The sequence below is a fragment of the Cygnus olor genome, chromosome 1, assembly GCF_009769625.2.
Source record: "Cygnus olor isolate bCygOlo1 chromosome 1, bCygOlo1.pri.v2, whole genome shotgun sequence".
Taxonomy (NCBI): domain Eukaryota; kingdom Metazoa; phylum Chordata; class Aves; order Anseriformes; family Anatidae; genus Cygnus; species Cygnus olor.
Window position 1 is genome coordinate 105,234,862 of NC_049169.1, and position 25,551 is coordinate 105,260,412.

General features: G+C 39.0%; 1 protein-coding gene across 2 annotated transcripts; it reads right to left on the reverse strand.

Moving 5' to 3' along the window:
• Positions 1-308: 308 nt before the first annotated feature.
• On the reverse strand, positions 309-18,796 carry C1H21orf91 (chromosome 1 C21orf91 homolog). 2 transcript variants are annotated; one of them, XM_040576142.1, is made up of 5 exons: positions 18,234-18,796; positions 17,840-17,970; positions 5,928-6,464; positions 1,810-1,872; positions 309-1,336 (listed from the first exon to the last, which is right to left on the reverse strand). In XM_040576142.1, the coding sequence occupies exons 2-5, from the start codon at positions 17,961-17,963 to the stop codon at positions 1,176-1,178; spliced, it is 885 nt and encodes a 294-aa protein (XP_040432076.1). In that variant the 5' UTR covers positions 17,964-17,970; positions 18,234-18,796; the 3' UTR covers positions 309-1,175. The 2 variants fall into 2 exon arrangements, with proteins under 2 accessions (XP_040432076.1, XP_040432069.1); XM_040576135.1 differs by having other exon boundaries at positions 18,205-18,338.
• Positions 18,797-25,551: the final 6,755 nt, after the last annotated feature.

Here is a 25,551-nt window from a genome sequence, read left to right on the forward strand (position 1 = left end):
CTTTCTTCCCACTAAACATTCCCTGCTTTCACTTGAAGTCATTAAAGTCTGAAAGCACAAAGACTACATTTGGGGGAAGGGGGAGTCTCTGCCCTCCATCCCTGACTTTTTCAGGTTAACTCTCTAACTTTCATTTATACAAATATAACTCTCCAGTCTTTTCAGCAAAGATTAACTTGAATTTTTCAGTATGATTAACTGATATTAACTGATACAAGTTATAAAACAGAATAGTCTCTGCTTTTTTAGAATGTAAAAATGAAAGTCCTATCACACTTGGATCCAACGTTATAGAAAACACAACACGGTTTTGTAGTATTACAAATTTATTTAGTTTCTTTGAAATCATTTTTTCAGCATTGAAAATTTCACACATACAAAAACAACTTTTATGTATTAAATCCGAAGTATGGATTTTTTCTTTAATGGAAGTGCTGTGCTTTTTCTCTTTTTTTTTTTTAAACATCTCATGAACTAAGTTCTTCACTTCATTTATAAATTTGATAAAAAATAAGTGATGCACATGTGAAATTCATGTGAATTAACATGTGAAATTCATCTCTTTGGGAAACAAGATTTTTTTTTTTTTAAATTGTATCATGAAAGATACTGACCTGAAAAAGGATAAACAATCATACACAAGGTATAAACATTACACAGAGTAATTCAAACATTTTATAAAGAGATCTGGAAAAGTACCTAAAATAGTAATATTTAGTATAAAATTTCAATAATAAAATATTGCTTGTAATAAATAAGAAAATGTGTTTCATTAATACTGTTCTTCCCTTAAAGCTCTCTTGGATGTAACATGATCAGATCTGATCAAAACTCATTTTTTTCCTCTGTATAAAGTAGGCAGATTTACAGGCTTCAGGTCATTCCTTGTTAGAAACAATTTTATTATCAACAAAACAAAAGTCAGTTCAAGCGTCATGCGTCTTTATGGGCAAAAAGAAAAAATCCAGAGTGGGAATAGGCCTTATTACAGTGATTTTAATACCTATGATATTTGCCTATTCTGTTAAAACCAAAGTGGAATAAGACTCCTTATGGATTAGGAATGCAAAGAGCAAGCTGCCCAAGTTTCCTCAAAAGCTTCTAAATATTTGTGTAGCAGTTACCAAAGCCATCAGGGAAAGTTAGCTATACAGGGGATACGAGTTGTATCCCCATTATATGGGGACATTTGTTTTCATTCCTGCACGGCCCATTTGTAGACATGGCAATTTGGAGTAGTTCTTCAGCAGCTGCTCAATAGCAATGTGACGGACATTCAGTTCTGAGGCCAAAGAGTCCTTTTCTTGGACTTGCTGCGTCAGCTCCTCAAACACATCTGCAAGAACATTATTAGGTTAATGCACTTCATCACTCTACTTTTACAGGGATAACAAGTAATGGTGAACATTACTATTAAAAAGGCACAGATATTTAAGTGGCTCACTCACAAGAACATTGTTTAGTTCCAGCACAGCTTGGTATATGCATTGTAAACTGAACAGGATCTCCAGTTTTGTTTTAGGTGACCCAAGTCAAGGTGGAACAATTTGTAACTTGAAACGAAGTTGAATCCATGGCAAAAAATACATATATAACAAAAATACACATTAAGTGCAAATCTGTTTCACCCAGTAAGGTTACACAATAAAAGCACACAGAAACTTCTTGCTTTATGTAGGAATTAGATGTAATGAGATCTCAATTCCAAACTTAACTGATAGCAAAGCCATTACAGATTCTTTTTAAACAAGATTTTATTTACCACAAAGCAGCACAAAGGCAAAACAAAGAGTACCAAAAAATTCTCACCCTGGATTTGCTTGAGAAGTTTTTCATTAAGTTGCTTTAACTCTCCAGGAGTCATCATATTCACTGTAAGAATAAAATCCATTATCACTTCCAAAGTAACATAAGTACCTCTAAACAGATTGCCATTTTATCAAATTGTTTTTATTTGCTTTCAAATGATCAACAGGTGTGTGACAGTAAATTAGAGGCCACATTGTTTATTAGCAATTTTGGAAAGTTTGAAAATTTTCTTATGCTGACATAGACAAGTATCTATTCCATAGGAAAGCCCCTTCCTTGGCATCAAGAAGATGCAAGCTCAGGCACTCAAAATACAAGTGTCTAGAATCAGAATTGCTTGTCCCCTTTTAACACTTCTTGGACTTAAGTTCTGACAGCAAAACATGTTTTCCACAGTGTTATCCCTGCAAGTACATCTGTTTAATTGCAGGCAAGTGGACAATACTGAAGCGAGTCCTGCTTCATTTGCAAGCCCTTAGAAAATTGCTTCTGAACAGACTTTTCAGCATGCAGCTACATCTGTTACCTATAAAGTTTTGTGCCTTATGCATATAGAAATACTGTATACAGTTTCCATACTGTAACTCGGTGATAAACAATGAAAAAAATATAAAGTTTACTTCTCACTTTCTTCTGCTACATTCCTAGTGAGAACTAAAAGACCCTCTGCATCATTCAAAACTCCTCCTATATATATAAGACTATTCTAAGACATGCACGCTGCTCATCCTCAGAGAAAATGCACTTTAAACCTCAAAGGAGGGAATTTTGAAAGTATTCTACATAGATCTCAATCAACAGTAGCAAGCAAAGAAGCAGAGGCCTCCTTCCTAGAAGTCCCTCAACCCAGGTGTGGTGGGCAGAGCTTGGTGCCACATCTACTGCTGAAATGCCCCAGGGCAGGATGGTAAAAACTGACAAGCCTGGCCAACACAGGAGATTACGGGATGCTGAAACAAACTTTAAGACCTTGTAAATCCTGCCCCTGAGTGCTGCAGCTTAGCAAAGCTCACTGCACACCTCAGGGCGGGGACCATACCGCAATCACACAGCTTTTGTTCAGGGATTTTTGAACGCCAGAAGTTTCTGTATTGTTAATTTTAAAACATAGACACAGACACAGACACAGATTTCTAGGTTGGAAGAGACCTCAAGATCATCGAGTCCAACCTCTGACCTAACACTAAGCACTCCACTAAACCATATCGCTAAGCTCTACATCTAAACGTCTTTTAAAGACCTCCAGGGATGGTGACTCCACCACCTCCCTGGGCAGCCCGTTCCAATGCTTAATAACCCTTTCGGTAAAGAAGTACTTCCTAACATCCAACCTAAAACTCCCCTGTCGCAACTTTCGCCCATTCCCCCTCGTCCTGTCACCAGGCACGTGGGAGAACAGACCAATCCCCACCTCACTACAGCCTCCTTTAAGGTAACTGTAGAGAGCAATAAGGTCTCCCCTGAGCCTCCTCTTCTCCAGGCTGAACAATCCCAGCTCCCTCAGCCGCTCCTCGTAAGACTTGTTCTCCAGACCCCTCACCAGCTTGGTCGCCCTTCTCTGGACTCGCTCGAGCACGTCCATGTCCTTCCTGTAGCGAGGGGCCCAAAACTGAACACAGTACTCGAGGTGCGGCCTCACCAGAGCCGAGTACAGGGGCACAATCACTTCCCTAGACCTGCTGGCCACACTGCTTCTTATACAGGCCAGGATGCTGTTGGCCTTCTTGGCCACCTGAGCACACTGCTGGCTCATATTCAGCCGACTATCAACCAATACTCCCAGGTCCTTCTCGGCCAGGCAGCTTTCCAACCACTCATCTCCCAGCCTGTAACTCTGCTTGGGGTTGTTGCGCCCCAGGTGCAGGACCCGGCACTTGGCCTTGTTGAACTTCATACAGTTGATCTCAGCCCATCGCTCCAGCCTATCCAGATCCTCCTGCAGAGCCTTCCTGCCCTCGAGCAGATCGACACATAAGTTCTGATGAGGCTGACTTTTACTTACCCAAAAGACTATTCTGTTATGCTAAGCCTTCTCTTCCAATCTTTCTCACATCTTGCAATTGTGGTTATTAACTTTCTCTTGTTCTTGCCAAACTAAAGAATTTGGCAACAGCTAAGATAGCCTGCTTGTAGCTGCTCAAGACATAAGGCCACTTAACAGAAGAACAGATCCACCTGTCTCCTCCAACAGCCGATTACAGCAGAGCTCCTCCTAACCTTCAGCTCAATAGAACAGATTTTCTCACAAATCACCATACTTTAAGTTGATGCGTTTTAAGGTCCATGAAAGGTCTGATCAGATTTAATACGGTAATTAATAATTAAAAAGGAACAAAAAAATCAATAAGTCTTCCCTTCTTTCTATACCCAGGGGTAAGAAGTCACTTTCTATTTCATTATTTTCATCAACATTTCGTTAGCTGCAGCAGGTAGGCAGGTTCACACATTTCCCCCCTCTTTGCCTATACCAGGACAGGTCTTTGTTATGTCACATAACTCTGATACAGGAACAGAATACTAAATTTAAGTAAGTTTTTCTATGCACAGCTGAGGAAATTTAAGAAATACTGACCAAGCTATTTACAGTTACATTAACAATATTTTTTTTTAAATAGAATGTTACGCTGTTACAGTGCTGGTGCTGCAATAAGAATGGACCTAATTTTGGCATAGAAAGTCCTACTAGATTTTTCTCTAAAATAAACTTTATATAAGCACAAAGTTTCCAAATGAATATCTTACAAGGCAGAAAAGATAAATAATGTTAAAATTAATTACTTAAAACACAAAGCAAAAATGCCTTAAAAGTATATGATGCAGTCATAGCAGATAGGAAAAAAAATGTTATTGCGCTCAAAAAGAGTTTTATATTCCTCTGTCCTAAGATCAGAGAGATAAATTCAAAGTGACTAACTTCAGTTAGATAACCCCATAAACCAGGTCAAGCTTTCATAATTCCTCTGTTAAATGCTGTTCTGATTTATTTAATTCCAATTTATGACTCCAGAGGACAGGTGGTCAAACAGCACAGCATATCTGGTTTGATTTATGGCACTGCGACTGCTAATTTACTACAAATGCAATAAAAAACATCATACTGCAGTTAAAATTGTCTTGTAAGGAATGAGAAAAAACCAAACTTTACAAGGACAAGTTCTGTTAGTTTATTAAAAGTGGGAGTCTAAAGAAACCAATTCCAAATTTTACAGCACCCCTTTCTCTCACTCTCTCATTCCAAATTCTGTTGTTACCTTTTTTTCCATTATCTAAGTTTTCCACTGAACATTTTACTAGCTTTTTCATCTTCTTCCTTGGGTCTTTCGAAATTCAGAAACACTCTCCAATTACTTTCCTCATTTACAAAAGTAAGAGTTAATGTATGCTAGTTTAGGACTAAGAACTGTTCAGAAACATCAAGGTAACTGAACGGATCTGTAGGAACTTGCACTTGACACATCTTATGTAACTTGGTTCTAAAGACTACAATAACCTAAATGTATGTCTGAAGACTCTTCCAGTGACCTTCTTCTGAAATAACAGGAAAACTTATTTTTTTTCTTATGCTCAACAGGCAGAAGAAAAAAATCTAGAAGTGCACATAGAGAATCTACTGCTTTTAAGAACGTTTAATTCTATATGTTGCTTCACAGGTTTGCTCTGCTACTTTACCTCTAGTTTCCTCTATTGTTTAGGGCAGCTCTATCCAAAAGGTAGCTCCAGACACTACTGATGTTCAACAGGATGGTTGCTTTCAGGAGTTTAATAGTCTGCATAAGCAGGAGCGTGACTGTCACAACTGACGTATTAAAGGCTGACTGCAATCAACTGTATCCTTTCTTTAAAACATAAATTAGACAGACCGTGTATTGCTTTGGTGTATAACTATCAGGAAAGTTAAAAAAACAGAAAGTGAACAAAAACCCACCTCTCCACCCACGAAAACTATCTACTTAACTACTTAACCACATTTTCCCACAGATTTCACAGTAATTCTGAACTGTTAAAAGATGCATTTCTGGCTGTGAATTAATGCCCTGTGGTAACATACAGTGGTCAAGAGATATTTCAGAAGGTGCCCCCCGGCTTGCGAGGCTGCATGTAAATAGATATATACTTACATTCTTCCCTGCTGTAATGAGGATGCCTGTGATGAGGAACACCAGTGCATGAATCACTTTCAGCTTTTTCAGGTTTTTGGGCTTGGCTGTGATTAGACCACAAAACATTGTTGCAGCAGAATGTAGCACCTGTTTCTTGTAACATACCAAGTCTGAAATCAGAGGATTCTCTTTGTTCTAAAAGATTTTGTGAGCAGCTTGAGATGTTTCCGGGATTTCCATCTATCCATTTTGCAGAGTATCTAGGTACTGGGGAGTCAAACTGTGGGAGTAATTTTCTATCAGTCTGATGTCTGAAGTTAAAAAATGGGTGTTGGGATGTTTTTGAGCTTTCAGTGTCAGAGTCTAAATCCTTGTTTTGTGCATACTGTATGATCCAGTTAATTTTTTTGCTCAAGATATTTTTTACTTCTGCATATGTACTTTTAGCGAGCTTTGACCGCGGACAGTCCTGATTTGCTATTAAGTGGAATTTTTCAAAGCAGTCTCTGTGGCCCCTTAAAGATCTTGTATGTAGAAGATCTGACTTTGGTACTCCTGTAAAGACAATAAAACAGAGTTCACTTACTGTTTATTTAAACTATTTTTTCAAAACCTTTATTCACAAGCAACCAATAAAATAAAATATTAAGTGATGCTTTCATATTAACAGTCCCATCATTGAAGTAAACCTGGTACATGATGATAACCTAAATGATCTGAAATCCCACCCAATCTCAAATCCTTCACACTAGTAATCTCTAGTGCAGGACTCGGGACTCGCAGGTTACCTCCATGCGCCTCCTATGTGATAACACAGATGAAGCAAGCTGCCAGCCGCATACATATTGGATGAAAGCTATACAGACGTTTATAATTTGTCCTAAGTAATTCTAACTATGTATCAGACATTTCCACTGAACAATACTGAAGAGCAATCTGATAGCAGCCATTCACGCAATTATCTTCTATGTATAATGTTTTGAGCCATCTGGTTCACAGATATTGAAGCACCCAGGTTTGTTTCGAGTGCTGAAACATAATTCAGACTTTGGTCACAGTTTATTATTTTGCATTAGTACAAGCCTGTAGCCTAGCTTGAGAATTGAGTTCTAGCACTGTTGACATTTGCCAACATTAAACTGCCTTGAAATTAATTCCATGTAACAAGGATGCTTGTTCTTCTCTTTGCTTGTCCTCCTTCAAAGACTATTCAAATAGCTACAGCAGGTAATTTACTCAAACCTCAAAAGTAATTGATAGTGATTGACATGTTAAAAAGGAACACAATCTGTGAAGATCAACGGTTGTTAAGACAGATGGCATGAGAAATTACTATTTCATGAAGTGAATAGTACTCCACTACAAAATAACTTTTTTCACCTTCAGTGAATACTTATTTTTGTTCAGATTTACCTATGCAGTAGATTCAGTACCCGCGTTAAGAATACTGAGTAGTCTGGCTTATCTCACTCAGTACACTACCTGGGAGGTTCCCAATATGAACAAAAAAAAATACGTAACACAATTACGTCCCTGATTACAAACAACAAAAAGCATTTCTGAGAACCACTAGTTGAAAGTGTCCAATGCTTACTGAAGTCAACAAAGTAAGATTCTTAATATTAAAGTCCTGAAAACAAATCCAAGCACTTTATTTTGAATCTCTCACGTACTGGTAACTGATGTTCCATATTTGGGAGGTAAAACATGGAGATGAGCCATTATAATTTTTCTTTATTTTCTACTCTGTAGACATCAGTGAAACTCAGAACTGTTACTGTTCTGGCCATGTTCATAGAAGTGTACATACAATTTATAGGTCAAAAATGACAAGAGTGGACAATGAAAAATGATAAGAGTGGAATTTATTTTGTACTCAGCAGCAGAGGATAAAGGTAAAGTAATGAAAACAGATATTCCTTCTGTCCAGGAACTAAGTATTGAAGCAAACAAAAAAACAAATCCTAGCCAGAGGCAGTTTTCAAGAAGGAAACAAAGTACAAATTACAGGTGTCACCTCCATAGCTATAAAGTCAAGATTCTCACCCAGCACCTCAAAAATCTTTCAACCTCTTTCAGCAAACATCCACTAATCCCACTAATACACTAACTTCTTAAACTCTAAATGATCTGTCTGCTTGCAATGGCTATTTTCCTCTCTCTCTCCCCCTCTAGAGACTTTAAAATAATAACAAAAACAAACAAAAACATTTCTAGTAAAAACAAGGAAAGGCAAGTCATTTATCTTCAGAGCTTATCAGTATGATTATAGCAAGGATGTTTAACTTGGGTAGTATTATATAAACTAAATCATTAAGCCATGAAGAAACAGAAAACACTGTCAATTGAAGTTGTAAGACAGTCACATTTCAAACCCTACAAAAACAGAGTAATTTGTTCAATGCTCTTTGCTTTACCCAAGTGATTCTTTGTAGTTTTTTTTGGTTTGTTTTAAACTTACAGAGAACTTCAACAGACTGGAAGGAAAAAAAAGTCTTGTACAATTTTCCATACAGTAGCTCTCAGGAACCCACCTAACAATTTCATCCTAAGATTAATGAATGAATGAAGTCAATGTCTTCTAGTGACAGGACAGAGAAATCCAGTCTAAAGCAAATACTTGAAGATTTGGTGAAGGAAACAGAAGGGAACCACAGAAAGCACAGTTAAGGATGTCTGGGGCAAACACAGTTTTGCACGGACTCATTCTAGTTCCTGGCTCTTAACAGGTTCTACTACCTGCTTTACTCCTACCCTTCTCCCAGCCCACCCCATCCCCCCAAAACTGGGGGAAGAACTACAACACTGTTTTTATTAAAAATACAAGAATAGAGTCTTGCTAGTTCAGTGAAATACTCCCAGCACTAGTTCCCGAGGCATGGCCTCTTGCACTTAGCTCCTCTGTCTGGCATGGCTGACAGCCCATGGCTGTGAGGCTATGCTTCCTTGTGTATACACACTATCACCTCTGAGGCAATCACAAAAGAAACACTTGCACAACAAATGACAGAATACTACAGCTTCACTTAAGTTAAAAAAAACACATCTGAGGATTTCTGCCTTTTTATTTCCATTAAAGTAACACATTACTTGTCCAGAAACAAGTTCTAATTAGCATTAGAGCAAACAAATTTATAAATGTTGTTCTTTTAAAATGCTCTCTTTGATTTTGGGGCATTAAGATTTACACATTAAATGGTAAATGTATGAAAATAAACTAGTAAGTACTACCAACTGATCGACAGACTATGGTAACTTCTGTTTACAAAGCAGAAGAAGGACAAGTAAGAAACAGAAGTACAATGAAAAAACATTCTAGAAGAATATTAAATATTTTTAAAAATTGGATATTGAGTACACAAAACTACATATGCACTCATAGTCAAGCACAGGTAAAAACCTCGGGCTCCCATATGAAATATTTGAAGCCAAATACACGTGAGCTCTATAGTCTTAAAATAGTTTACGGGGCTGCTAATGATATAGAAGTATCAAAAGCTTCTTTGTAAGTGTTCTGGAAAATAAATTCAGATATGAAACACACATTTGAACTAAGTATGTTACACTACACAGAATTTTCATGTATTGCTCTAAGAAGCCCTATCCTGATAATTTTTTAATACAACACTCCAAACACATTTATTCAGAGGTTGACCCTTCAGAAGACAAAAGCAGAGAATCCCAGCCCGGATTAGGTGCTGACAAACCCCAGCAAATTCTGCTAGAAAGCATATAGGAAATCCTAGAGTAGAAATGCAGCTGGCTAAGGGACACAGATCAGGTTCCAAGGCTCGCACATTTCATCTTCACTGCAGATGTTAAACAATTCCCTATTGCTGTGAATCTGGCTTTCAGCAAGATAGAAGACTATTGTATGAATAAAACAATAACAGGAAGAAAAAAAAACCCACACCACTGAAAGTCTCATCATTCTTTAATTGGACCATTTTCCAGGCATGACCTCTTCTTTCCCAGAGGGTGTAAGACTACTCAAAATAGAAAACACACAATTATCAGTCATACAGAACAAGAGAAACTGCAGCATGGCCTTATGAAGCCCCATCTGATTTTTATGTCTCTGACATGAACTTAAAGCAATTTAACAGTCTTTCCTACTGCTAAGTTTATCTTCCAGAAGAGTTTTGAGCATCGTTAACTTTCCCGCTCCAGAGGCATGCTGCTCAAAGAAATGAAGTTTTCAGAATGCAGTAATAACAGTTGCTAATTTCAGGCACACCTATTACAGAAGAAAAAAAAACATTCCTTCAAAAGTTTAAGTTTTGCTATTTATAAGCCACAGGATACTAGCCATAACAGCACTATTTCTGAACATAGGGCCAGTTATTACAAAAGCTTCCAATCTACAAGAATAAAAAACCCACCCCACTTCAGAATTTACAACCACCCCCTTCTCTTACCCTACTGTGGTTCTATCTAGATACTCTTCAATAAACTAAGGAACAGAAAACATAAAAGCGGTTTGGACGTTGTCTTTAGGCTAGCAGAATTGCTTCAGCTTTCACAAACCTGGTGTGAATTTCTACGTTAACAAACATACACAAAAAACATTCTCTCTGTTGTACTAAGGTGACAGTCCCTTCCCACACGGAGGATGTGCATAACATCTGCCACTAACATTTTAGAATCTTATCCTAGGATCTGAGGATTCACAGTAGCTGCTGTGCCAGCACAGACTAGCAATGACCTACCAGAATTGCACCAACTAAGAGTACTTTCCTTTGGCATAAGTCCTTCTCTTCTGGGCAATACCATCAGCTTTATGAGGCAGAAAAGATGCTTATTTCTTTTTACTAAGAAGTAATACTCTGTATTTTTCTCCATCACCACTTCAGAAAAATCTACCACCTGGTAAACAGACATGGATTAAATGACACAAAGATAATTCAGTTTTAGAGAACAGACTACTTTAACACTATGAACACAGAGACAAATAAAAGTAAGACTTCTGTACTTCACAACAAGTAATATCAGTGTGGATGTGTGACTAATGTCTATCAGCCAGTTCTGCGGATTTTCACAGGATGCACTGGCTTTGACTTCCTGAAACATTCCAGTTACTGCTCTCCCCAGCTGTCTTCTGTGACTACACAGTACTGCTCTTGAAACACCAATGTTTTTACCGGCCTCTGAAACAGCCCCTGAACAACTACTTATCTCCATTGAAAACATTAAGACCAGACAAGCTCAATTTTGATTTTATCTTGTGTGCAGGACTAGGACGTGCGACACGGAAGGAAATGCTTCCCAAAACGTTGCTTGATGGACATAAATGTTCATGTCCATCCACTAGTCAGATCACTCAGACTGCTGTAAGAGGAGGGCTCTTGCCCCAAGACCTCTTCAAAATACATTAAATAAAACCAGCCCATAGCGAAATGTGACAGTAGGTCACCCTCACATCTAAATGACAGTGGATGGGGAGACGTGTTATTCTCCAGTTGTACAATCCTGCCAACACTGAAAAATGGGGCCATTACAGACTTATCTCCAATACATCTGCCTCATGGGACTTAAAGCCGAATACTATTTTCAAGTGTATGCACGCAGTTTCATTTAAATCTTCTGATTTGTTAGATTAGCTGGAAGGAAAAATGCCAGTGCCATTCATTAAATTCCAAAAGCAGACAAACAGTAACGACTAGGTATTATCTTTTTCATAAATTAAAATTCTCTCTTCGCTTTTGTTTGATAAAGCCAGTGTTCCCCATTCATCAAGTGTGTACTCAAAACCTCCCATTACATTTCTATCAACTTACATGTACTTTGCCACATAGCAAACATCCTATATAGGACAACATAAATCCAACTGAGCCTTTAAGCATATTTTCAAAATTCACATTCCCTATAAGCTACTATCTAGGAAGAGATTTTTCTGCTGTACGAGATGAGCCAATGCATTCTGCTGAAAACTTTACTACAGAAACTACTATGTCAGATATGCCTCACTTCGTAAGAGAAATCTACTAAGCTGACCTGGAAGAGAATGGAAGCCATGAGACAGTATTTCTGTATTCAGGATGATGCCAGGGTAAGTAACGTTACCTGCTCAAATTACTTGCTTGCATGTACAAACTTCCCTCAGCTAGAGAGTTCATAAACGTAGTTTTAGAACTAGCCACACAGCTCTGTTTACTCAGCAATACTTACATGGCACTCAAAGGATTAAGAAAGCATCTCCAACTATGTTTGAACTTGAATTCATAGCTAAGAGGTTTACTGGAAGCTGCAGCTAGTTCCACAAGTCCATTCAAGTTGCAGAAATGAGTCATGCCTCTGGACCGCAAATGCTACCTTACAACAAGTTTTCATCTGTCTACCCTAAAGGACAACGATGAAAGTTTTTAGCTTTTGTTGCCAGAATAACAAGTTTTGTTATTTTATTAGCATAAAAAAAAAAGACACTTTAGAACAGAATGAAAGTAAGACAGCAGTTTCCAAACCTCTCAGCTGCATCTTATAACCTAATTTATTTCAGTAAGATATTCTTCTGTACAGCATAAGAGGGGAAAAAAACGTGAATTTTGAGTGCTTGCAACTTTTAAGAACAAAACCACGTTTTTCAAAGATGAACACTGAGAACGAAGAATGAGGACATTACACAAGATTTTATAGACCTTAACATACAAAAAAGCTAAGACAGATCTGTTTATAGCACCTTTGCCTCAGTCTTGAGACTAGAATGCACTAGATCTTACGCTGAAATTGCTTAAAATGCTGCAAGTCTCTCCACACTTTAAAGGATCATGGAAACGTAACTATACTTAACATTAACCAGTGTAACTACTGGGTTATCTACTCCCCACATCGTCTTTCATGTTAGAAGGCCTGCAATACAGATTTTGGTTTCAACTCCTGTCATTTACAATTCAGCTGTTTTTCACCTCTAAACACAAAAGGAAGCAAGCCAGTTTGCTTGTCAGTTAGTATTCTCCAAGATGTTATCATAGTCAGCAGTGACAGATAAGCGAAACAGTACATAAAAATCAGCTCAAACAAACAGATTTTTCCCATTCATTAGTTTCATTTCTCTTACAAACCCCAAACTGACACTTTTTAAACAATTCTGCCTTACGACATGATAGCATAAAACAGGATAAGATAAATACACCTTTATGGCAAATAATGAAAACTAAACTGTGATTATTACAAACTTTGAAACTTTCAGAGCCGAGCGCGATGTCTGCACAAATACATTCAGGTATTAAACTTCCAAAGCTGGGATTTCCCCAAACATTGTTCAGAGGATCACAGAGCGTGCATCAATGAGGGACACATCTGTGTTGCACAATGTGTTACCATGTAGAGGTATCTAAAGAACCCGGAGCAGCCCTCAGGCAGCACGATTGCCCAGCACTCCAGCCACCTCTCCATGCTCTGCAAAATATGGACTAGATGGCTACATCCTTCTAGTAGGAGAAGCACAGCACAAACAGATATTATCCCGTGGAAACAGAAACTCCTGCAATTGGCATCTCAAAGCAGATTGTAGGGACGCCATTACCAGGTGTTTTTGTTTATATGTACATACAAACACAAGAAATAAGTGTATATGTGTATTTCACCACTATAATCCAGTCTCCAGTTCTAACTTCAGATCTGTTGTTAGCATTATATATTTACTATCATGGTCCACTTAATCACTTTCACATGCTACAATGAAATGGTTCTTGAGAAGAAACTGGTCTCAAACTGAGATACAAGACATCACTTCCTGGCTTATGCAATCTACTTACACATGAATTTAAAACATTTCCTGTTCCAGTGGTTGATTACTACTGTTGCACCTACTCAGAAAAACAAAACAGTACACAGCAATCTCCAACGTTCACTTTGCCTGTACAGGGCATACAGAAGCCAACAACCAATTCCAGCATACCCTCACCTCCTGTATATTCTAAACTCTATCTACAACTTTAAAACTGCTGTACAGAACCAGCTTCATTTCCCAGAGCATTGGCTTTGTGTATCTTAAAGTCTAAGTAATCATGTTAGTATCCCAACATGCTAAATCACCTGATAATAATCCTTCTGGGTAGTTTGGGAATAAATGAGGTATTTACGCATGCTTTAATCATTTCCCTGAGCATGAATCCTCAAATTAAATGAGCTGAAAGGGCAAGCACAACAGACAGAAACATTGTCCTTTTGTACCCCCTTCTTTAGACTGAAGAACAGCAACAGCATTGCTAAATTCTCCTCTACAGCAATCTCTCCCTGTTCCTCAAGAAAAGTTGATGACACATAATAGGAGACAGTTTAATCCTGCATCTTGGCTTTCTGTTTATTCTGTATGCCCGTTTTCCCTTTTCTCCTTATTTTGATATCAATCTTTCAGTTAACTTTAGAGAAACGGGCCCTACAATCCATACACACCACTCCTGAATAAATTCAGCGACAGACATCACAGCTCAGACAACACTAAGCTGCAATCAAACCAATAGCTTATGTGAATTAACTATACACAGTAAGAACCACCAGGTCTTAGGATAAGCTATTATTTAAACATTATAAACCTAGTATTCAAAAACAAATTATTATAGAGACAATATTTCTGATCAAAAACCAAAATTTTCACGACAACATAACTAGCTTTATTTGTTCAGTAACTCAACAATTACTTGGCTAATGCAGACCACAGACTAAGCTTTCTGTACAGGGGTCTGTATAAAAGGACTAGAAAAAGAACTTGAATGTTTATTTCAATTATGCATCATTACTAAGCTATTGTCCAAACATAACAAAGGTTACAAAAAACACAAAACATCAGGAAAGTAAAAGGCTGTACATCACAGTACTGATCCAGGAAGAAGCCTGTTCAGTCATTACACACTGGGGTGTTCTCAGATTTGTTTCTAAGTACTCATCTTACTTAACCAGGACAATCAAGAATCAGTTTGTGTCATCTACACAAACTTTTACAACTTTTACACACATATGTGCTCACGTATGTGCAAAACCACAAAGATTTACCAGTAGTTATTTATAATGTGCAGCTATGTACTATATTTTGTGTTTTGGAGACTTTGTGCAATTTATTGTACAACAGATTTTGTTTATATACCTTTGAGAAAGTCTGCTTCAGATGGGGTTCAAGCAGCTAAGTTTTGGCTTAGGTTCGTTTCATGTGCCTGGATTTACCACAGACAGGTTTAAGGAACCAGATGCTGGCAGGAACGGAAAAAGAATTTTCTCACTGGTTTCATTAAAACACTAGAATACTAAATCTTTTTGAACAAGGAAATTGGGGAAACTACTTCCAGAATTTCATATACAGAAGTTAACACTGGCTGCTGCAAACAGCAGGAATACTTCAGCTCCTGCAAGATCCTTTGATGCACACCAATACAAAAAAGGAGCAATCCTTAAGCAGTGTCCTAGCTATTGCATAAATGTGAAATAGCCTGTTTCACTTCCTGAATCACTTAAAAACATACGTGAATAAAAAAAGAATAAGTATGTTTTAATTTCCTGGATTTTGAAATATGATTTCAAATAAAAGCAATTAGCAAGAATGACACTTTTTTATGTGTGGGATAGATAGCACGTTTACAGAGTTGACAACTTACAGTCAGTTGATTCTGTGCAACAAGTCGTTATGTGTAGTTTGTTACAATATCAGCAGCAAGTTGGTATGAAAACATCCAGTATAACACTCAGAGTTACTGTGAATTATCTGTTTCATTCCCTACCCTGTGCTCTCAAAAGACTGCTCTTCTAGATACTTATAAATCATTGTCTTTGTTATAGGAAAATACAGGAGATGAATGTAACAGATGTGCCAGAAGTAGAAGGAACGCGACCCTGGATACGGTAAAGAACTGGCTCATACAGTGGTTCAGATAAAAATTCTTTTAAAGATTCTTTCCAAAGTCACTTACACAACCTCTGCTGATCTTAAGCCTCCTCTCCCCATAAAAGTAACAGTACATCTTTTCAAAGAGCACATAAGACAATATCAGAAATTGACGTATTTTGATGCTGCAATGACTAAGATATTAATACTTTTCTTTAACTATGCAAAATAAGAAATTAAGAACGTAATGTCCTCAATTTCAGGTGAGCTTTCATCAGTATTCTGTTCAAGTTATCTTTTTTTAAATTAAGTGAAAATCTGGAAGATTATGCAGAGTATGCTGCTGCACAGACTACATCTTTGCTATTATCAAGTCTATTTAGAATTCTGGAAAATAAATATAACGTGGTTCCAGCTAAAAAACATGATCATTTTGTAAAGTAATATCCATTACAAGAAACTTTGACAAAGTCCACAGCTTTTCAAACAAAGCACAACCAACCATCCAGCAATTTATTTAATGCACTCTGTTTTATTTATTTCACCACTTCCACTACAAAAATAGATTCTGAATGTAACTGGTTTACTTAATTCTAATTATGGCAACACTTTTTTTCTAATTAAAGAGTCTAGAGAAAGAAGCATCCTAACTTTGCTGCAAACCTATCATTTGAAAACAGGAAGGAAATTAAAGCACACTGACATCTTGATTTAGGTTAGACAGTTGCTCTGAGTTTTATATGATAGAGTGCAGATATACAAGCATTTCTCTTCCATACAAAAGCAAGAAGATTACTACTCAAGCATGAAAGCATTGTTCAGATTAAAATATATATCACCTCTATTAGTAAATGCCTTGAAGACTTTTTTTCTTAAATTAAAGTCCCAACTTTTTAATCAAAAAAGTACAGGGTCTGTTTGAAAGGAATTCCAATTTGCTAATACATTTTTCAGGTTCCTGTGAGGTGAGAACAAAATTCTATTACTTATACATGCACTAAAAGTAAGATGCACAATAGAAGCAGTATATTGAACACAACACTTACAGTCCCCGGTGTTCCAGACAGTCTTATGCTTCTGTGTTTTAGAATAAGCAACCAGACCGCTCACTGGGCACAGTGCTTATATCTCACAACACTCCCCCTCAAAAAGACTAGATCAGACTTTCAGTGTACTCTCACATATATCAAACAAATCAAATCCTGTTATCTGTCATCAAGAAATTAGACTATTCACATTACAGCTTTAGGATTTTCACATTCAATTGCCTCGTGCAAGTTTAGATTACTCCAGGTGGTCACACACATACAGAACTGGCAAACACCACTTGTTTAAGAAGGAACAACTTACTTTGTTGTCCAAAAAATCAAGAGACAACGTTTATGCATTAAAAGAAAAAAAAAAAAACTTATCTGACTTAAAAAAGGAAATCTCTGTTCTAGTCTGTTCATTCATGCCCAACACTTACTTCAGACATGAAGACAAGGAGCAAGATAGGTAAATTTGTTGGAAAAATGAGGCTTCATGCTCTAGAAGCATACAAGTTTTACTCAATCTATACTGTTCTGGAGGCCAGTGACAATGCTTACAAGATCAGTCTTTTAAAAAGAGCCCAAACTCCTACTTTACAGTTGGCAAATTTTAAGGAGATTCGACTATGAATCCAGTCTTTATCATGCTGCATGCATTACTATCTTATGAAAGCACAAAACAGACCTTTGATTATTTCTACTTAAAAGGAAACACTGATCTGCTTCCAAGAACAACTTTGCTTTGGAATTCGCAGTGTAAGTTTCATATATAACCCACTCTGATCATTGAGCAAAAGCTTTTGATAAAGGCAGCACAGGCGCTCCTTTCCATCGGAACAGACCCCAGGGCTCAGCACCAGAAGGTAAAACACCGCGAGGCTGCAGAGGCTGGTGAAACACGAGCACACCTTCACACCCAACGGGAGGGAAGAGGTGCTCTGTTAGGAAGCCTAGAAAAACCACCGGCTGGAAACCTAACGAACCGGCTGGCTCAGCAGGAAAACTTCTGAACACGGCGGTCTCCCCACCACGAGTTTTACCCAGGGTTTGCGGCCCCAGAGAGCCCCGGGCACACCACCCGTTACCTTCGATGTTGAGCTCGAAGCAGACGTGGCAAAAGGACAGAGTCTCCCTCTCGGTGCCCAGCTTGCAGACGCTGCACACGTTGTCATCGTCCAGATCGATGCTGACGAACTGCTCCTCATTCATCCTGACCCTGGGGGGAGAGGGGAGCGGGGGACACGCGAGCCGTTAATAACGGCCGCAGCGCGACCAACGGCCGCCACGCGCTCCACCACAACCTCTCCGGTAGGCAGCGTCCCGGACAAGTTTCTTCCGCGGGGCGCGGCCGCGACGGGGCCGGAACCCCCACAGAGCGAGCCCCGAGCCCGCAGCCCCCCGCCCCGAGTCCCCCCTCAGCCCAGCCCAGCTCGGCACAGTCCCTGCTCACCTCCACGCTCCAGCACCACCTCCACCCACCCGCTGCCGCTGCCGGCGCCCCACTATTGTCCGCCGCCACGGCACCGCCCGCCGCTTCCGGACGACTCCAAGGGCTCGGCCGGGACGGGGAGAGAGAGGCGGGACGAGGCGGCCGCCGCCCGGCCTCCGAGCAGCTACAGCGGCAGAGAGCGCCCCTGCCCGCCACCGCCGCTTGGGCTCGCCCAGGGCCTGCGTGTGTGTGTGTGTGTGTGTGTGTGTGTGTGTGCGCGCGCGCGCGCGATTGTGTGTGGGGAGTGAGTGTGAGTGATGTTGTTGTTGTTTTAACCTAATTCTAGGGAAAATAATAAAAAATTTGGTCCTTGGGGATTGCTGTTGCTTCACACTCCTTGTGCGTAGGGAGGGAGGGAGGGAGGGAAGGAGAAAGTTCCCTAACAACACGGTTAGGAGTTGTGACAGGAGCATGCAAGGGGCACGACCAGCGCTGGGGCCTCCAGTGTGCGTGCTGGGCATAATGGGAAGCCCCAAGTACTGGGGTGGAAAGTAAAACCATGGTAGCTCTGCTCGTGAAACCGCGGCTGGTGGCGCGTGTCTTCCTGAGAAGTTCCCCAGTGGTAGGAAATCACCCACAGCACGCTTCTGTTACGTCACGTAGGGCTGTGTACGAAAGAGATGCGTAATCTTCCAGAATCTCCTCCCTCTAAACACATTTTCCTACAGCTTATCATTTACAGTTTATTTTTACTTTCACTGTATTTTCTCAGGGCATTTTTGCAACTCTATCAAAAAGAAACAAACAAAAAAAAAGTCACTCTGTGTTAATACATTCCTTCACAGCTCTTAAAGTAGTGCGTAGACTTTAGATTTGCTTCTGTGGGAGGGCAGCAGAGCATATTTCATCCCAGAGCTTCCTGAAATCTTCCTCCAATTGTTTTTCCCACTGCATGACGCTGGACTTGCGAGAGGGACGGCGTTTCCATTTCCCTTGGCTGCTTTTTTCATACACCTGAAGGGTGGCAAAGAAGCAGCAGTCTGGCTTAATTGCAAAAGTAATATTCAGACAGAAAGAGATGTAAGCCTGGAGCAGAGGATTTAAAAAACAAACAAAACAAACAGAAAGGAGAAACTAGGCAGATGACGAGGAGGGATTATACTATCTATAAATATGGGTGTATTTTCCCCTCCAGAATCTGATATAAATCCAAAGACTATTGAGTCTTAACACCCCACTGCCACTGTGTATCCGCAGCTGTGAAATCCAATGGTGAAAAAGCTATGAATCTTGTTAACAAATGACGTGTGGGAAACAGTATGGCTCTTAGCAACTGAACTGCTTTCCTTGTAAGAACAATCACTTTAAAATATAGAGGTCATTGCATTGAAAATAGTGAAGGGAAAAGTTTCAGGTGCAAAACTATGAAAACAAAACAAAACAAAAACCCCAAGCAACCTTAATTAGTACCCATGATGTTGTTTATATGTATATGTACCTATACATATTTCCTCCCAAGTCCCTTGCTTCCTCATTGCACATTGTTCTAGCTAGGAGTTTACTTACACTGGACAATTACTTTAGTAACAAACAAATCTGTGTCATCTCTCTCTCTCTTTTCCCCCTCCCTATTGAGACTGTGTTTGCATTTTAGGGAGGCTTTGGCAGTAGGCATGTTTTAATAATTCCCACTGCTTCACCTTCCCCTAGCTGCTTGGTTGTGTTCCCAAGCTATTTCCTCACCATGTTTTAGTCTTGATGAGATGACACAAGGGACAGGATAACTGATTTTAAAAAAAAAAGAAAATTAATTCTAACTCAGATTGATTCCCTGTTTTGCTTCACAGTACGGCCCTACAAGCAGTGGTGGAAAGGCAGCTGAAGGGATAATGCACAGCTGAAAGCAGTACTCTGCCCCCTGTATCATGAAATCATGGCTTTGACTTCATTGGTATCTTCACTCTGAAGAGCTAAAAATTAAAAATGAAGGCTTGTGTCAGTCTTTTGAGGACATGCTAGTTACAGCTTTCTTTGTGAAGATGCAGAAGTTCTAAAGTTAAAATATATTTTTACTGAAAAATACAGTGACAAACAGGAGTCCAGGGAGAAGAACAATAATGGTTAGGCATTATTAAAAATACTGCAGCAAACTCCCAGAGGAGGTAATGAATAGCATTAGCGCTGCTCAAATGAAAGTACCTGTGTAGATCTGCGTGTGTATATTAAAAAAGATGCAGGAAAGGAGAAAAGTTTATAAAGAATTTGAATTTGGAATTCATAGTCTAGGTGAGGTCTCCCACCTTGAAAACATCTAAAAAGTAACATTCCAAAATCAGCCTGATTTCATTCTCTTTATTCTCTGTTCTCTTCATTCTGCTGTCCCCTGGGTTGGGGGATTTTTATTTTTATTTTTTTCCTCTATACGTCAGGCAGCTGGGGCTTTTTTAGGCATTTCTATGGATCGTAATGTTTTTCAGGCGGTTCTCTGTCTGCAGCTAATAAACACAAATACATTGTCTCCAACTCTTTTTTGTTTGTTTTGATTTGTTTGTGGTTTTTTTTGTTTGTTTGTTTTGTTTTCCATAGTTTCTTTTACTTGTTCCTGTTTTAATGAATCAGATGTTTCTGTGTTCTCTAGACTTTCCTTGCTTATTTTAGCTTTCACCTCTGGAAGACTGAATATATAGAGATAGAAATACCTTGCTGTATCCCCTGTCTTGACTCTTTTCTTTTGTGATCTCTTGTTTCTTCTTATTCTTTCACTCACATTCTTTCTCTTTTAACTTCACTCAGTTTTTAACCTTTTCTGTAATGTATTATTTTAAACCTTTACTAACTAGTTTTAGCCCCTCTTCGTGTGTGATGTAAAACCTAACTGCAAAGAGGCAGTTCTTCTCTCCCTCATCTGGCCATTTAATTTTCGCTGGATCTGATGACCTTATGACGGCTCCAAGGTGAACTGAGTCACTGAGGTGACCCAGAAGAGGAAAACAAACAAAGCAAGACTTCTCTTTGTGAGCTCATTGAAATTACTATAACTTCAGATACATTATTGCTAGATTTGGAGTAACGGTTTTTGGGGTGGGGATGTGGCTGACCTTTCCGTAGTCTGAAATTACATTAAACTAGATGCAGCATCACCAGTCTTAGCCCTTGCTCCCAGTCCTTCTGTTCATTTATCCAGTCCCTTTTCTATGCTTTTCCTTCAGGCTATGATACCATAGTCCTCTTGGCAGCAGTGTCAGCTTAAGTGTTCCCTGCTTCTATCCTCTTTATTCCTGCTATTTTAATTTGAGTTATTACATAATATAACATTCATTTTGGCACAGCAGTTGTGTCAAGATGGTAGGAGGAGTGGAAAGCAGCAGCAGAAACTATTTAAACCGACTTCATCAATAGATGGGTAATGACAGCCTAAGTCTTTCTTCTCCAGCCTCTTTCTGCTTTTCTTTTCTTCCCCTTATTGCCATTTTTCTCCAGTTCCTTTCCTCAATTTCCTTCCTATTCTGCTATACAAATCCAGGAAATTCCTTCACTGCTCGCTCTGTGGAGCATTTGTGTCATTCTATGGCACAAGAGTGTTTCATGCTCATGTCACACCACCAGTATTTATCACTTACATCTTCTTCTTCCACTCATTCACTTACATGACTTCATTAAACTGAGATCTTCACCTGTGAAAATTTAGTTTTGTTCATTAATCAGTGATAGGAGGAGATGTAGGCCTGTTCTGGACAGTAGGCAAACTCAGCATCAAACTTGAAAAGACATTGCCGAGGAAAGCTTTTAAAGCTAACTACAGTACCAATGGTCTAATCACAGCTCTGACCAATCTAGAAAAGCAGATTGCTCATTGTTAAGGTTTTTGGCTTAACAATTGCCCCAGAAAAAAATAAAAATCCAGATAGCATGAAAAATCAGTCCCTGGAAAAGCATGTTCTCTATTTTCTGAGGTTAGAAGAAGAAATCTCCAATTGTCTACATTTACTAGGCCACAAAATGGAGGAAGCCGAGCCAACGTAAAAATATTCCTCAGTCACAGAACGTGAAGGTGGAGCAACAAATGTTTGTGCCTTATAAACGAAGGCTTATGGCAGGGTGCTGGCTACAGTGGATCAGAGATGTGATAAATCGGTCTGTGGCTGTTCAAACAAGTCATGAACAGCAGACAGAGGAGAGGAATGAATTCTCTGCCCTCATGTTATGGTAAAAGATTTCCTAGGAACTTGTTTATCCTGATTTTCTGTTTAGAAGAACACACAAGGTTTCCTAATGCTAATAAGATCTCAGTGATTAATTGTAATGATGACATAGCACTTAATTTCTAAGTGATGTTTCATCCATAGAGTTAACTATCCTTCACAATGCCTCTTGCCACCTTAGTGATCAACCAAAGCCTTTTACACTTATTCTTTCCAGTTTAGCTGAATGTATTGTCTGCTGCCACAGCCTTATTTCTGGCACAGCCTTGTTTTCCTCCTTGATAACCCAAAAATTTACAAATTTGTGCATTTCTACCAATCACTGAAAGTACTCTCACAAGTGAAGGACACCTTCCTCCTACCCAAATTCCAGCACACTTCTATTCCACATTAATCTTCCTTGACCTCTCAGTCAATATCTTCTGACAGTGTAAGTCATTCCATCATTTCTAAAATATAAAGTTTTCATATAGCCTTTTTTTTTTTTTTTGGTGTGTGTGTCTGATTTTCCTTTTAATTCTTGGCTATTTCTCTTAAAGCCATGGATTCTTGTCAGTCAGCTTTTAATCACGATCTGTCATGCATCCCCTGAAGTTCTCACAGCCGTGAGCCCTGTCTCTATTTGTCTTATCCATGAACTTGACATAAACTCACATATTATTCTGGTGACTCATGGTTCTACATCTACATTGCTGATCTGCCTTTCTTCACCCGATTCAAATCAGTACCTTTTTGCCACCCCTTTGAGGGCAATTACCACAACTAACTTGGCACAGTACATTCAGGTCTTTTTTTTTTTTTTTTTTCTCTCTTTCTCTCTTTCTCCCCGTTTTTATTGTGAATGACAAACTATATTTCCTGTCGTTTAGGCCTGAATACTGCTGGCGGCATAGCTCTCTCTGGATCTAAACATAAAGTTTGTGTCTATATTATTTGTTTCTTCCTACATATGAATGAGAAGATTCAGCCTTGTTGACGGTCTCAGCTGCCCCTGTCACTTCACACCTCATTTGTTATCAGCTTCTTTCTCTAATTCCTGTGCCTTTCACTGTGTTCTTCTAAAGTTCATTCAAAACTGCATTGTGAGGATTATCTTCTTTGCTGACATAATGTCTCTGTCTCTCTTCTGGCTTTTCATTTCATCAGCATCAAAGGCAAACTCATTGTCCTCTTCAAAGTTTCTGATCAATTGATTCTATACTGAATCAGCTTTATTGTCTCATTGAGCATCAGCCCTCATGTATTCCCTGTCAGTAATACTAGTCTTCACTGTCTCGTTAGTGCATTTCTCACACAATCACCTTTGGCCATTTTACAAAGTGCCTCCTCCTTTGCTGGAAGTTCCTCACAAACTCTGAAGAAATTAGTTCATGCTGTTACTCACCCAAGACTTATTTCTGCATTGCTGGACAGAGTTGTTGCCCAGAATTGAACGTGCAAAATACAGTCTTCATGCTTTGTACCTTTCATTCTCTTCACTGGTACTATCCAGTTGTTCACTTTGTATTTTTGAAATCCTATAAACTCATCTTCTTTTTATTATAAATACTTACACAGTTGTTACCAAAGCCTTCTGGTTGCTAAACTGTGGTCTTGAAAACCATCTTAAGTAGTCTGCAGTCTCATGCTGCTTGAGTAAAAGTTTCATTCAAGTTTTGGCTAACAGGTATATAATATGTGAGCAATCTGGGGACGTGCCAGCCAAATGTCCACTGCCTTCCCAAATGTGAGGACCACTGAGTAGCACTCCTACCCACAGCATTAAAGAACTTTAGTGGCCTTTAATAGCTTTCAGGCTGAAATATCAGCCTGAAAAGCATACAATAAGATAGTTGTGTTCTTTAGAGAGCAGTAAGATGTATGTCACTGTCTACTAGACAAGACTGAGGTACTGCTTCTGAAGTATATAGGTGTTTCAATATCTTAGCCAATGCTCTATACATACCTTAGGAACTGATAGCATTAGTTGTACTCAGAATACAAAACCAGGCTATTCTGTCTTCATATTGCAGTCTTCTGTAGCAGCAAACACAAGAATTACATCTTCATAGTGATCTCCTTCTGTATTATTATTATTTTTTAATGTTGAATCTGCTCATTGACAGGGTATTGGTAGGGGATGATTTGTTAAGTGCTTCCTTCCCTCTTCTGTTTCAGAGAGTTAAAGTTCAGGCCAAACAAAATAAAAACAAAAATAACAATAAACATGGGAAAAAATCATCTGCCTGTTCAATGTGTGTATTCATACAACATAGTAAAAACATTTAGGGAAGCTTGTCAAAAAGGAGACACTTTTGAATGCCATTGTTTGAAGTATTTCTTCTCTACACTCAATGTTCTAAGGAGAATAATCCTCTGTGTTGTAGGACACTTCTGTGGTGATAGTGTTTGCGTCAGGAAGTATATACCTGAGCTGAAGTACCTGAATTGTTCACTGCAACACTCATTCCAATTGCTGGTACAGCAGAATCATCCTCTCTGGAAATTCATTTATCCAGTGACAATGTTTGCTCTTACTCCTGCCTTTTATTGCTGTCAGCATTTAGGTGTTTTATATATATACACATACTTGGAAGTTACTGCTTCAATGAAAAAAAAAATCAATAGGGCATCAGAGGAAATGCAGAAGGAAACAGCACTTCGCAGCCGTATGAATTTGCACTAGTGTAGATGGTCGACCTGCCAGAAAACTTACTTCACTGAAGCTCCCTGCTATAAAGACTTTTTGTCTACACATACATAGCTACGCTGTAGCATCACTGTTAGCATCCCTGTGTCCATGTTATTGACTTAGCCCTGCCTCATTTCAGCTCTGGTGGTGCATTTGCACTAATTATACACTCAGAAACTACTTACATCAGTTAGTGCCCTAACACTGTGTTAGGAAAAAACAGTATTAATTCACTTCTGATGCCTAAACGTATGAGAAGATGGAAAGTGAGACAGGAAAACTCAATCAAGAGAATTTGTTCAATAAACGTGGCCTGCTGATTTGAGAATTGTCTGGGTGCTACATGCTTTGGAACATTTCTAATCACATACACCATCAGAGACCATCTGAGACAGAAAGGCACCTCTAGAGATTGCCTGTTCCAAGCCTCTGCTCAGAGCAGAGTCAGCCCTGGGCTGTAACCAGTTGAGTTTTGAGTATCTCCAAGGATGGTTC